The 15,391-nt window shown below is 42.8% G+C and overlaps 1 protein-coding gene and 1 long non-coding RNA gene across 2 annotated transcripts; both read left to right on the forward strand.

The window, feature by feature from the left end:
• Positions 1 to 6,025: 6,025 nt before the first annotated feature.
• Positions 6,026 to 11,536, forward strand: LOC134445027 (uncharacterized). Its single transcript, XR_010034163.1, has 3 exons — positions 6,026 to 6,422; positions 8,985 to 9,055; positions 11,461 to 11,536. It is a non-coding gene; the product is annotated as an uncharacterized LOC134445027 (long non-coding RNA).
• Positions 11,537 to 12,074: 538 nt separating this feature from the next.
• On the forward strand, positions 12,075 to 14,245 carry LOC134445030 (exostosin-like 2). Its single transcript, XM_063194161.1, has 2 exons — positions 12,075 to 12,094; positions 13,373 to 14,245. The coding sequence occupies exons 1-2, from the start codon at positions 12,075 to 12,077 to the stop codon at positions 13,818 to 13,820; spliced, it is 468 nt and encodes a 155-aa protein (XP_063050231.1). The 3' UTR covers positions 13,821 to 14,245.
• Positions 14,246 to 15,391: the final 1,146 nt, after the last annotated feature.

Consider the following 15,391-nt stretch of genomic DNA (forward strand, 5'->3'; position numbering starts at 1 on the left):
ACACACACACACACACACACACACACACACACACACACACACACACACACACACACACACACACACACACACACACACACACACACACACACACACAAGCAGCTGTGCATTGTCCAGTGACTGCACTGTCCAGTGAAGAGGAGTCGAAGGGTAAAGGGTTAAGAGTCCAGGTAAATAAAGTGTGCAGGAGTGGGATTTGTTATGCAGTCCAGTCCCCTATGACAATCTCTCTTTGTGTGTCCTTCTGTGCAATGTTGAATGGCTGGATGGCCCTGGGTACAAATGACTTCCGCAGCCTGTCTGTCTTGCAGGAGATGGCGCGCAGTCTGTAGCGGAACAGGCTTCTCTGGTTGTCGAAGACTGGGTACAGGGGGTGCTTGTAGTTGTCCAAAATAGAGTCCAATCTGCTAAGTGTCCTCTTGTCAGCAGTGGTTGTGAGGGCGTCCAGTTCTGTGCCGACAACAGACCCTACTTTCCTCACCAGCCTGTCAAGCCGTCCAGCATCTCTCTTCCTAATGCTGCCACCCCAGCATACCACAGCATAGGAGAGCACACTGGCCATGGCAGACTGGTAGAACATCTGCAGGAGTCTGTTGCAGACATTGGAAGACCTCAGCTTTCTCAGAAAGTAGAGTCTGCTCTGTCCTTTCTTGTACAGTGCATGTGAGTTTGCAGACCAGTCCAATTTAGAGTCCAGGTGAACACCCAGATACTTGTACGTGGAAACTGTCCACTCTCCACTGTCTCCCCCTCGATGGAGACAGGCACCAGGGGTGGGGTGGTTCGCCTGAAGTCAATCACCATTTCTTTGGTTTTGGTGGTGTTCAGCCGCAGCTGGTTGGTTCTGCACCATTTGACAAAGTTCTCCACCAGTCCCCTGTACTCCCCCTCCTGCCCATCTTTGATGCATCCAACAATGGCTGTGTCATCCGAGAACTTTTGCATGTGGCAGGTCTTTGTGTTGTAGTTGAAGTCAGTGGTGTACAGGGTGAACAGCACGGGGGAAAGCACCGTTCCTTTTGGAGCTCCAGTGCTGCTGACCACAGTCTTTGATGTGAGGTCACCTAGTCTGACGAACTGGGGCCTTCCTGTGAGGTAGTCTGTGAACCAGTTGACCAGCCCCGTCTCCACTCCCATCTGCAGTAGTTTGTTTCTCAACAGGAGTGGCTGTATTGTGTTGAAGGCGCTGGAGAAATCAAAGAACATGATTCTAACAGCACTGCTTCCTTTGTCCAGGTGAGAATGCACTCTGTGCAGCAGATACAGAATAGCATCCTCAACTCCCACCTTCTCCTGGTAGGCAAATTGTAGTGGGTCTAGTGCGTGGTGAACTTGGGGTTTCAGTATGTGGAGCAGCAGCGTACGCTCGAATGTCTTCATTATATGTGATGTGAGGGCTACTGGTCTGTAGTCGTTCAGTTCTTTGGGGTGTGGCTTTTTGGGGACAGGTATGAGGCATGAGGTTTTCCACTGTGTGGGCACCTTACCCGCTTGCAGACTCTTGTTGAAGATGTGTTGCAGTGGCTCAGCTAGCTCTTCTGCACAGGTCTTGAGGAGTCTGGCGCTGACCCCATCAGGTCCGTTAGCCTTAGGCTTAAGCCTTCGCAGTGCGCTCCTGACTTGTCCTGTCGTGATGGTGGGGGGTGGCTGCTCCGTTCGCAGTGGGGGAGGGGTGGGGAGAGGTTCCATTGGTGTCTGTGTGTCAGTGCAGGTTACTTCAGAGGAGGTGGGAGAAGGAGGAGGGAAGTCCAGTGTGAAAGCTGAGGGGAGAGGGGGGATGGCAGAGGTGCAGGGGACCTCAGAGGAGGGAGGAGGGGGAGGGAGGTCCAGTGTCAATGCTGGGGGGAGAGGGGGGGTGGGAGAGATGCAGGGGACTTCAGAGGGGGTAGGAGGAGGAGGAGGGAGGTCCAGTGTGAGTGCTGGAGGCTGAGGGGGGATGGGTGAGGTGTGGGCTGCACAGACCAAAGGTGTTGAGATGTCTTCAGTGGTGGGAGAGTGGGGAGGGGGGCACCGCATGGTGGGAGTTTTGCCGCTAGCCGTGCAGTCTTCAGATGGTTAATTAAATCTGTTCTAGAACAGATTAAGCTCATCTGCTCTGTCTTTGTTGCCCTCAGCCCCTCCACTCTTGGCTCCAAAACCTGTCATCGCTCTGATGCCCTGCCACAACTGCCTTGGGTTGCTTTCCATCTTCCTCTCCACTTTCCTCCCATACGCCTCCTTAGCAGCCCTCAGCTCTCTCTTCAGCTCTCTCTGAGTACTCCTCAGCTCCTCAGCCTTGCCCTCCTTGAATGCCTTCTTCTTGTGTTGCAGGAGTTCTCTCACCCTCCTAGTCACCCAGGGTTTATTATTGGGGAAGCAGCGCACAGTCTTGGCTGGGACTGCGACATCCATACAAAAATTGAGGTAGTCAGCTGTGCAATCAGTGATCTCCTCCAAGTTCTCACTATCCTGCAGTACACTCCAGTGTGTGGACTGAAAGCAGTCTCTCAGCGCCTCTTCTGCCTCGGGAGTCCACACTCTGACAGTGCGTGTTGTGATGGGGAGCCGTTGTACACTTGGCTTGTAAACAGGCTGTAGATGTATGATGTTGTGGTCAGAGGAGCCCAGTGGGGGAAGGGGGGAAGCGTTGTATGCGTCTCTCACGTTTGAAGTATAGTAGATCAATTGTCCTGTTTTTTCTTGTAGCGCAGTCCACATGCTGGTAAAAGTTTGTCAGTGTGTTGTTAAGAGTGACATGGTTGAAGTCGCCCGAAATTGCAAAAATGGCGTCTGTGTGCTGTGTTTGCAGCCCGGCGACAGTAGCGTGGATGATAATACGGGCGCAAACTCACAGAAACCAGTTCCAGATCCTTGCTGCAAAACGTCTCCTTCACAGTAACATGTCCTCGGTTACAATATCTCTCGTTGATGTAGACCAACAGTCCCCCACCCCTCTTCTTTCCCGCGAGTTTTGTATCACGGTCCAGTCTTACCATACTGAAGCCAGGCAATTCAACTTCAGCATTCGTCACGTTGTTATTCAGCCATGTTTCAGTCAAACAGATCAAGCTGGCTTCACGGTACTCCCTCTGATCCTTAACCAGAGCAGCCAGCTCGTCCGATTTATTGGCGAGAGAGTTCACATTTCCCATAACAATCGCGGGAACAGGGGGCTTATATCTCCACTTGTTTTCCCGACGCTTAATACGTACGGCCCCTACAGAGCCTCTTCCATGAAAACAAAACAAGTCCTTCGGAATGTTGGCTGGAATTACGCATGGAGACTTTCGAAGTGCCATCAGCTGATTCCTTGAGTATGTAAGTCTCCCGTTATCCGGACGAACGCCAAACTTATCCATATAGTAGAGTAGAGTAGACTAGAGTAGAGTAGAGGATATAATTAAAGACACAGTGTGGTGTTCAGGATTAAAGAAAGATATAAGTAGAAAAGCACAAAAAGATGAAAAAATAGAGACAAAACACAGAGCTACTGGACTTGCAGCCGTTCACCAGGCACACCAGAAACTGTAATTTAATTAAACATAGCCTAATTAGCATATTTAAATATAAGATTCCAGAAAACTTCCAATACATTTTTTTTAATCCTATATGTATAAGTAATCAACTGGAAAAGTTTCATGGTGATATTCACCTACCATGTCTTGCCTTAAATCGCCTTGGAAAATATTTGAAAAGCCTATCTAAAAGATATTAATCAAAATATATGCGAATCGGATTTTTAATTAATTTTTGGGAAGGTCAGACCATGTTTCATGATGAATTTTCACTAAAAATAAAACAATTTCAAAGACTGTTCTAAACTTCTCCTATAACGGTATCTCTTCACAGGTTGTCTCTTCAAGGCTGCCAGTATGCCCTCTGAAAAAGTGATATTTTCCAGTCTGCTGTAACGTAATATTAGTCTACCTTGTTCTGCTAATCTGTCATTTTTTGTAAATTCATGTTCATTTAATTTAAATTGGTCAGAATAAAGGCTGGGGGCAGACACTTGCGCTAATGTGGAGAGAGAGGGGGAAGAGGGAGACACTGCTGACAGACCTGCGCTTGCTTGTAGGCTACTGTAGCCTACTCAGCTGGTGCAAGCTGTTACATTATGCCTTTCAGTTGGCTGATAGAAATCAGTCTTTCCACACTCAATATTCTACGTAGTTTTTGTGTTTTATGCTTCTAGGATTTTAATTGCGTCGTCCGCCAGTGGTCAATCTCTCTTTTTTTTTGGAAACCGTGGGCACCGTGCGGTTGCGCACTACCCCGTTCCGTGAGGTGAAAAATCGTACGGTTTCGGTTTGCAACGCAAACCGTACCATGCCTAGTTCCTCAGCAGTTTTTCAGCAACCGTCCAGGGTTAGGGTCAGGGTCTGTTGCTTTGCGTGGGTTGAACTTGGTGAGTACTTTCTTCACGCTATCAACAGGTAGACACAGAGCCGTGTAATAAGAGTTGCGTCAGCCGGGAACCAAGAAGTCAGTTGGTGATGTGGTTCGTATAGATTAAAATATTTCTTTACAGCAACCTTCTGTTTGCTGGAAACTAACACAGAACCATTATATACCAAACAAAGATGAAGTACAAACGAATTACATTACCTTTACCACATTTTCTGTTTTCTACGGCCACCTCCTAGAACTAAGTAACTACTTCTATTGGAACTAAAGTCAATGGGGATTTCCATGTTAACGCTCCGTAAGGCTCCATGAGAGCCACCACTGCTGTGGAAGGATTGGACCATAGAGGTGTATGGGAGTCACGTAACTGTTTTATTAGAAGGCTCTGGGTAGACACAGTGCCTGGTCCTGTGGAGGGGGAGGTGTTTTCTGTGGGTGGGTCTTGTTTTGTTCCTCAAAAAAGTTGTTGAGGTTGTTCAGCAGGGATCTGTTTTTTCGCACCTCCGAGGTGAAGGCTTTAGACAGTGATAACGTGAATGCCCGTGCATCCTTGTTATCACTGAAGTGAGAGTTTATTTTCTATGTGTAGTCTTGTTTTGCCTTCCTAATGCCTTGTGACAGGTTGGCCCTTGTTGTTTTAACCCTTGTAATGTGTTTGTGTTTTGGTTACATAGAAGGTGTTTGGGTCAATTTGACCCGTGCATATAGAAAAAGAATGAAAAATGGAAAAAATATAGCTCATATTCACCCTCATGTTCCCCTCACCCTGCATGTGAATTTCTCTTTATTTCTGTTTTTGAGAGTGGTAGATATATAGAGAGAAAGATAAGGAGACGGTGCAGAAAGCAAGTAAACTCAATCCAAGCTCTCGGATTGAATGACTAGTGCTCTTATCGCACAAGGTTGAAACATTGATGCAAAACTGCAGGATAGAACAATATCTGCACTCCTTTTTCCACATAATTCACCCTCTGCCTTGTCTATTCAGCATGTGATCACTGTTGTATCAGAGTTTAGAAAATATTGACGTATAAGCCTGTCCTCAACCTGTGCTTGGCCTCCTGCTTCGCCCACCCTGCCTCCTTACACTACACAACGTTCTCCCCCTGTCAGCCTAGCAACAGCAACTTTTGGAGTACTTTCCCCTTTTCAACATCCCGATGGCTAATCAGACAAACACATTTTGAATTGCGCTTTTCTGAGCTAATGAATTAGTTTTCTGATGGTGCGATGCCACAATGGAGGATCAGGATAGGTAATAGGAATAATGATGAGATGTGAAGTTTATTTTTTTCAATGATATAAGAAATATGAAGAATTAACCTGAAATGTTGATTCATTGTTTTCTAATTTATTTTTCCAAAATTAAACCAGAATTGTAATAGAATGAATTTTTGCAAGATCAGAAAAAGGCTAACAAATCACTTTAAAAAAGCAGAATAATATTTAAATCGCCTTGGAAATTGTTTCAAAAGCCTATCTAAAAGATATTAATCAAAATATATGCAAATCAGATTTTTAATTAATTTTTGGGAAGGTCAGACCATGTTTCATGATGAATTTTCACTGAAAATAAAAGCAATTTCAAAGACTGTTCTAACCTTCTCCTGTAACTGTATCTCTTCACAGGTTGTCTCTTCAAGGCTGCAGTATGCCCTCTAAAAAAGTGATATTTTCCAGTCTGCTCGTCCTTGTCATTGCAGTGATATGCATCTATTCTTCTATGGATGAACTCATCGACCCCGGCAGAATTCCGAATGCTTTGCAAAGGTTCAAATCCTCTACGAAAGTAAATGAATCCTTCACCATGATCATGCCTACTTTTGATCGAACAGAACTTCTCTTTGATCTGCTTAAACACTACCAGGCAGTACCTTATCTTAAACAGATTATAATTGTATGGCAAAATATTGGACAGAAGCCACCGCTGGAGTTATGGGAGTCTCTTGGCCCCCACCTTGTCCCGGTACTCTTCAAGGAGCAAACCCAGAATCTGTTGAGAAACCGGTTTCTGCCATTTCCAGAGATTGATACAGAAGGTATGTCCAATTATTTTTATTGGTTCTGTCTACACATTTGGTTTTGTTTGAAAAAAATATCTGAAGTGGACAAGGACAGCCTTTGGCCGTCCCTCATATGGCTAAGGCACCGTAGACCTGAGTCTGATTCTTGCACAATGTCACATATAGTATAAGCAAAAATACTACAGTATATCACGAAAGTCAGTACAACCCTCACAGTTTTTACAGATTTGTGAGTATATCTTTTCATTGGTAAGTATTACAGAAATTTCACTTTGACACAATGATTAGTGACTTTTCAACAACATATTTAAGAACTTTAATGTCTTGTTCACTCATAAAAAAACAAAATACAGCCATTAATGTTTGAACATGTACCCACAAAAGTGAGTACACCCCAGATTAAAATCCGGTACACAAGGGGCCGTGTTGGCTCGAATCGTCTCAAAATGAAAAGGGATTAAAAAGGAGGTCAGTGGTGTGTGCTTCAACCTTTCTTTGCATTGAACTTTTACATTTTCAGTGTGCACCTGTCTTAACCCTATCCAGACCGGGCTTTTTTGGCATTCCTGGGACCGGGGGGGGGGCTCTTTTGACCCCCCCCTCATAACTTAGGAAGTGAATGGCGTATGACCACCAAACTTGGAGGGGATGATCTTCAGCCATTAATCTCTGATTGACATAACTTTGGTGTCATTATTGGGTATTGTGACGTCATTATGACATCATTTCCTGTTTTTATTGCCCCAATTGTCACCGAATTGTATTTTCCATCTAACTTGGGTATTGCACATCAATTTAAGTTATTATGTGCATCAGACCACTTCAAATGTTCACAAGGGTTTCTGATGCTAATGAAAATGTAAAAAAAATGTGAAAAATTACTTGACAAAATCACGTCGTAGATATGGCAAAGCGGCTTCGGTTTCATATAACATTGCCGTAAGCAGTCAGTCCTCAACAAGAGGATGCATTATTACCAAATTTGCAGGGCATGATCTACATAAGACACACAAGCAATGAGAAATAAAAAGAAGAAATAAAATTGAGGTGAAATGTGCATTGGTAACGATAAAAGCAGCTATTTGATTATAAATGTGATGACGTCGTCAAATTAGCATAAATTAGCATAATTAGCATAAATTAATGATAATTAATTAAGCTAATATTATATTAGGTAATGTTATGCTAATGTAATGGAATAACTATACCATAAGTAGTATGCAATAAGGAGGGTACACTGATGAGACTTAGATCAGTGATTTTTGGTCAGACGTACCTGTCAGAAAACCGTTGCCATGGCAACAATAAAAACGATAAACCTAATCTTTTGGTATCACATTGTAGCCAACTTCATTGTAGGAAAAGTCACCAAGTTTCGTAGTCATAGCTTAAGTCATTCAGGAGTTATACGACATCAAAGTTGGGGCGGGCACTTTTACCCCCCCCCCGGTCTGGATAGGGTTAAATACGTAGATTGGTGTGAGATTTGAATGCAATCCTATGGAGAATATCTTGATCTGCTTCAGTAGTCACAGTGCATGTTAACATGCATGTTTCTTTTAGGTGTATTTCAGACTGCCAATGTTGACAGCATTCATGCCTCCCCACACCATGTCAGTCCCACTACCATGCTTGGCTAGTGAGAGTATACACCTTTTTTTGTGAAACTGACATGTTTACCACCGCACATGCTTGACACCCTCTTAAGTATTTTTTTTTTATCTTGGTCTCTTAAGATCACACAACATGGTTCCAGTGATTCATATCCTTGGTCTGTTAATCTCTCTTGAGACCAAGATAAACAAATTTGCTTTAGATTGCTTTAAATTTGCTTTAACTCTAACCCTAATCCTAACCCTCTTTTGACCTCTCATAACTCATGAACAGAATAATGCATGACCACCAATCTTGCAGATGATATACATGTGAAAATCTATGACATAATTTTGATGTCATTATTTGACTGTAAGATGTCATTATGATAGCATCATCTGATTTTAATGCCCAAAATGTCACCATGTGAGGAAATAAAAGAAAGATTGAAATTGAGGTGAAATGTACATTGGTAAAGATGAAGTCCGCTGTGATTATATATCATCAAATTAGCATAAATTATCATAAATGAATGATAATTAATGAAGCTGATATTACATCGTACATGTTATGTAGTTGAGGGTATGTTATGTATGCCAATGTGATGGAATAACTATACAATAAGTAGTGATAAGGAAGGAACACTAATGAGACTTCAGTTCAGTGATCTTTGGTCGGACATATCTGTCAGAAAACCTTTGCCATGGCAACAGCAAAAATGATTAACCTAATATTTTGTTACTAAATTGTAGCCAACTAAATTTTTACGAACAGTCACCATGTTTCGTAAGCTTAAGCTTAAGTCGTTAAGGAATTATATGACATCAAATCCACCCCCCACCCCCGTCTGGATAGGTTAAAGTAACATTTGAGATGAATTCAATTCCCGAAATGCATTTTGTGTGTGCTGTCATCAACAATATATGTGATTGTCTTGATAGGAAAAACATTAACTTTCCACTTGTTGTCTTTGCATTCTCGCAGCTGTGCTAACGCTGGATGACGACTTGCAGATCAGTATTCCCGACATAAATTTTGCCTTCTCTGTTTGGACGGTAAAGTAAACCGTATCTCTTCCTATTTGAGCTGAAATACTATGTTTTAGTGGAGTAACTTTGTTGATCCTCGAGGAGAAATTCAGGTGTCATGTAGCTGACATAAATAATAATATGCCCACATGGACATGTAAAGACACATTTAACCAGAGATGTATAAAGTACTGGAGAAAAGTAGTGGAGTAGAAGTACCAGTATCATCTTGGGGGCGTTGCTGATTGTCCATAATAGAATCCAGTCTGTTCAGTGTTCTGCTCTCAGCTGTTGAGGAAAGAGTCTCCAGCTCCATGCCCAGGTCTGACCCCGCCTTCCTCACCAGCCTGTCAAGGCGCCCATCATTTATCTTCCTGATGCTACCACCACAGCACGCTACGGCATAGAAGAACACACTGGCCATGACAGACTGGTAGAACTTAAGCAGAAGTCGACTGCAGAAGGGCATTGAAGGACCTCAGGCTTCTGAGGAAATAAAGCCTGCTTTGGCCCTTCCTGTAGAGTGCATCTGAATTTGTGGACCAGTCCAGTTTATTGTTAAGGTGTACTCTTAACCCTCTGGTTGTGTTACGGTCAAAAAGTTTGAAACTTCATTCTTAATTAACTTCTCTATTATTCATCATACACAAATGACACTTCTTGATATCCTCCAGCTAACCTATTCAAATGGTCAAAATGAAATTTATTTTTATCAATATATTATTACTTTTTTGTGTAGGCGGTCAATTTTGACCGTTAACACCATGAACGTAACCATGTTTCTAACACAACCAGAGGGTTAAGTACTTGTGGACACAGTCTCCACACTCTTTCCAATAAAGACAGGCACCAAGGGAGGGTTGGGTCGCCTGATATCAACCACAGTTCCCTTGGTTTTGGTGGTGTTCAGGAGTAGCTGATTGTTCCCTTGGTTTTGGTGGTGTTCAGGAGCAGCTGATTGTTCCCTTGGTTTTGGTGGTGTTCAGGAGCAGCTGATTGTTCCCTTGGTTTTGGTGGTGTTCAGGAGCAGCTGATTGTTCCCTTGGTTTTGGTGGTGTTCAGGAGCAGCTGATTGTTCCCTTGGTTTTGGTGGTGTTCAGGAGCAGCTGATTGTTCCCTTGGTTTTGGTGGTGTTCAGGAGCAGCTGATTGTTCCCTTGGTTTTGGTGGTGTTCAGGAGCAGCTGATTGTTCCCTTGGTTTTGGTGGTGTTCAGGAGCAGCTGATTGTTCCCTTGGTTTTGGTGGTGTTCAGGAGCAGCTGATTGTTTTGGCACCATCCCACAAAGTCGTCCGCCAGTCCCCTGTACTCCTCCTCGTTTCTTATACATGCCACAATTGCTGTGTCGTCTGAGAACTTCTGCATGTGGTATGTCCCAGAATTGTAGCTGAAGTCAGTCGTGTAAAGATTGAAAAGCACCAGGTAGAACACTGTTCCTCATAGCACCTCTTTGCTGCTGATCTCTGTCTCAGATGTTCATCTCTCAGATGTTCATATCTCAGATGTTCATCTCTCAGCAACAGTGGTTGTATGGAGAATTCAAAAAACACTATTCTCACTGCACGGCCACCCTTGTCCAAGTAAGCGTGTACCCTGTGAAGAAGATACAGGATAGCATCCTCCACTCCCATGTTCTCTTGGTAGGCAAACTGCAGAGGATTCACGTGTGGTCACGCAGCAGCACACGTTCAAACGTTTTCATTAGGTGTGAGGTGAGGGCAACTGGTCTGTAATCATTCAGTTTTTTGGGGTGTGCTTTCTTTGGGACTGGTACCAGGCATGACATTTTCCACAGGGTAGTTTTGACGCCATCTAATGATAAGAATCTTAGAATAATAAGAATATTGAAAATTATGTTGCAGTGTGATGCTAGGAAACAGTAGGTCTACACACTGCATTTCTGTTCCAAACTATGAACTTTATTTTATTCAAACATTCAACATATGAATTCCACTGGATTCACATCAGGCATATGGTAAACAGGAAGATATGGTGGTCTATAGCACTTGAATTTACCAATAAGCCAGGAGAGGCAAAGGGTTTGTGCTTGATTTATAACAGGTAAGAGGAGTTGGGGCATGACGCGAAGCAGAGTGCCGTTAACCTCCCCTTAGCCGTTATAAAATAAATTTAACACAATCCCATGGACTCAATTACTGAATTTCTTAGTGATGTGATAACAATTCATTTGCCACAAGTCGTTCAGTTAACAAGTTGAGGAAGTGGTTGGTTACTGCGGCAACACTACTGGGCACGCGCACACGTTCGCTGCTCTGCCAGATTCACACTTGCTACAAAAACTCAGCGTGGAGAGATGTCATTTCATTCATGATTTTTATGTTGTCATTTTCATTCAATGTACATCATTGGTGACTTTAATAGTCTAATAGTCATTTTCATTTATATAATATAATTTTATACTTTCCCATTTCAGCAACATCAAGACCAAATGGTGGGTTTCGTGGCACGCACACATACTGCCAAACCCAAAGGTGTATACACAGTCTCTACGCATGACACAAAGAGGTGACCTAATCAGTATGCTACATCTCGCACTTGTTTTTGTGTATTGCTTTGCTCTAATGCTTTTCGACAATCCTGGTCAAACACCTCATTGAGGCTAGTTTGTTCTCAAGCTGTCACAGTCATGTGTGTATTCACCTCGAAGGATTTGACTTGGTTTCGTACCGGTCTGGCCATTCTCCTCTTACCTCTGGCATCAACAAGGCATTTTCACCCACAGAACGGCTGCTCATTGGATGTTTTCTCTTTTTTGAACCTTTCTGTAAACCCGTTCATTAATATCCCAGTTGATCAGCAGTTTGTGAAATACTCAAATCAAGCCCAAGGCAACAACGAGCCCATCAAGCCAAAGGCAATAACAACCATGAAATGTTCAAAGTCACTTAAATTACCTTTATTCCCCATGATAATGCTCGGTTTGAACGCATCAGATCGTCTTGGGCATGTCTTCATGCTTAAATGCATTGAGTTGGCACTGTGTGATTGACTGGTTAGAATTTTTTGCCAATGAGCAGTTGGAAAAGGATGCCTATTAAAGGTCTACAGTGAGTGTATATTTCCTGTATACTGAATATCTGCAAGTGTTGTATGCAATGGTGATGTACTCGAATTGCTTTGGATAAAAGCATCTGCCAAATGTAGTGTAATAACTTATTACTAGTTATTACTAGACTGTATTCTTAAATTCTACCTGATATATTTATGCATTGACTGAAGTAAACAGGCACTTAACTTCAACAGGTCATTGTAAACAATATTGCCACTTAGAGCTGATGTCTGTAAGGTGTCCTGTTGACATATACAGTATACAGCCTTGATTTCTTGGATGTTGGAAGTTGTAGATGAGTTATCAGTACACCCGAAGTTTGAAACCACTGATTCTGCATTCGCTAAATGCATGTAATTGCCAATTTATTCAAAACATATTCAATTGTTGAAAATAATATTTGAATATTTGAAAAAATATTCAAATTTATTTGCCATCCCACAGAATCAGATGATTTGCCTACTCACACCCCCAAACCTGTTTGGTTAAGCTTAAAGAAATACTCTACCATTTTTTTTTATTTTATTTTTTTTAGAAATGAGCCCATATCAAACCTCCCCTGGAGTTAAATGATTGGGGTTTACCTTTCTCTTGTACTTTCAACCGTTCTCTGAGTATGGCAGTGCAAAGTTTACCTCCAAGCTAGCAGTTAACATTGAGTCCTATGAGACCAGTTAGCTGCCAACTGGTCTCATAGGAATCAATGTTAACTGCTAGCTTGGAGGTAAACATTGCACTTCCATAACCCGAGAACAGTTGAAAGTAAAGGAGAAAGGCAAGACTACAGGCTTTCGCGGGAGTTAGAGAACTCTGCTCTTCCCTGTACTGAGCTATTTCATGCACCACTTTTGGAATAGCATGACAGTTAAAGGTAACAAAACTTAAACAAGTTGCAGGATGCAAGAATAAGCTTTTATTAACTGGTAACAATTGTTATTGAACAAGCTGTTCTACTCTGATTCCAAGTAAAATGGCACAAGTTTCTGGTTTTTGTTTTTGTTCCACATCTCCATTAAATACCCTGTTTATCTTTGTCTGGAGAGAGTCTCCTTTCCACACAGACATCACTGCACGGATGTCGCTAGATACCGAGGTCCTGGCACCAAACATTAGAATCCACGTCTCTCGGGCCATTGCCAAAATGATAATCTGAATGGTGCTACAGCATGATAATCTGAATGGTGCTACAGCATGATGATCTGAATGGTGCTACAGCATGATAATCTGAATGGTGCTACTGAATAATTCTATTCTATTCTATTCTACTCAAATTCAGATACTCCTTGGTTCTGACTGGCGCTACCTTCTTCCACCGGCGCTACCTGCAGCTCTACCAATACCAAGCTAGCCGGCTGCACATTCTGGTGGATAGCATTAAGAACTGTGAGGACATCGCCATGAACTGTCTGGTGTCCCTCTGGCTGATGCAGCGCCACGGCCCAGACGCCCCACCTGCAGCCGTCCATGTAAATCCTCTGAACATGCAGTGGCTGGAGATGAAGACCAAGAGAGCCAAAAAAGGGAGAGGGAATATTGGGCTGTCACGCAGGCCAGGGTACAGGCAACAGCGGGGCTACTGCCTGACCGAATTCGTGAAGATCTGGAACGGGACAATGCCCTTGCGCTACAACGACATCACCCTGACCCTGCCTCGCCAAACACATAAGCAAGTCATAATTTCAAATGCCAAAACATGGATATGGAAGAAACGAGACAGGAAATGAAATGAAGAACTCCTTCTGAGGGTTTCAATGGCAAAGTTACTCTAATGTTCAAACCAGAAGGAAATCTGAATGTGTTATTAGGCCTATGAACTATACTTAGAACAGGTTTCTTTTTCATTGACTCGTGACTCAGCATTGTTAGTCAATAGAACAAGCATTAGGTCTCTGGTTTAAGTGTAAAGCCCTATTCCTCTGGGACTAGTTTTATGTATGGACATGGGAAAATGTGATTTTTACTAGTGGTGTGGATCGGCACAGCCCTCACGATCCGATTCGATCATGATTCAGGAGATAGTAGATCCAATTCGATTTGATTCTATTAGATCCAATCCGATCCGATTCAATTCTACAATGCATTGCAATGCATTACATTTCTACTGAACGCAAAGCAAATGTTTAATCAGCCATGATGAGGCAATACAAGTAGTCAGATAATGAGCAACAATTTATTGGCTGTTTTCTCTATCAGGCTGTATCAGTCTTGCAATGTTTTGAAGTGCTTTTATTTCATTTAACATTCATTTGCTCCCGAAATATCCATGGAAGTAATTGAAACTTAAAAAAATTGCCGGATCGATTCTGGAACTTGCCGGATCATTTCTGGACCGTCCATGCCCGCATCGATTCGGATCGCCGAATCGATCATTATTGACACCACTAATTTTTGCCTCAGGATGTCGGTAAAAGAAATGGCCGATTCGGACTGGATTGAAATGTCTCAGTAAACGACAGAAAGTAGGAGGGGTTACTCATCACGCACCATTGTGACTGCATTTGTCGTCATGTGCGTGCCAACTCCACAATATATTACTGAATTTTGAGCACGTAATTGCACATCCATGGAGGCATTTGGTCCCGTGGAACATTTCTAATAATTGCCTGCTGGTTTACTAACCCATTACTTTATCCCAGGTCCTCCCAGTCCCTAGTCCCTAGTCCCTAGTCCCATTGGAATAAGGCTATAGTCAGTCAGCAAGCGTCTTGGAGTTGTATTGATTAATGTTTCTATTATTAGCAAATTTTGTTGATGTGTTGTCTTTTTTTGGAGGGGGGGAGTAATCTGAAATGGCCATCACTGCCATATTGTTGTTTTAATGCTCCATGGTGGTTAATGTATTTCAGGGCTTTGAACCGTTATTTTTTTCCAAGCGTTCCGTTGCGAACAGAAGCGGAATTGTAACGTTTCTGGTTATGAGTTCCACCCATAAATTGATGTTCCCTAACCGGTTAGAACAAAAACATATTGGTCCCGGAATGATTCGTTCCTGTCAACTGATTCCCCATAGGCCTGACTGACGTTAATTAACCAAGAAAGACGGAAGTGCAAGTGAGTCAGCCTACATTCCAAACTGTTTATTCAAGCAAATGAAAAGAATATCCTCCAGAATTTTGTCTTTCAGGGTCGACCTAATCGGAGAAGCGGAGAATAAACCTCAATGATGAAAATGCGCGCTCCACGCTGACTTGGTCACGGGGATCGCTATGATGGACATTGTGAGTTTGTGCATATTTACAGTCGGGGCTTTACACGCACTTCTCTGCAATGTCTTACAATGATGCAACAGAAACTC

Source organism: Engraulis encrasicolus, unplaced genomic scaffold, assembly GCF_034702125.1.
Source record: "Engraulis encrasicolus isolate BLACKSEA-1 unplaced genomic scaffold, IST_EnEncr_1.0 scaffold_93_np1212, whole genome shotgun sequence".
Taxonomy (NCBI): Eukaryota; Metazoa; Chordata; class Actinopteri; order Clupeiformes; family Engraulidae; genus Engraulis; species Engraulis encrasicolus.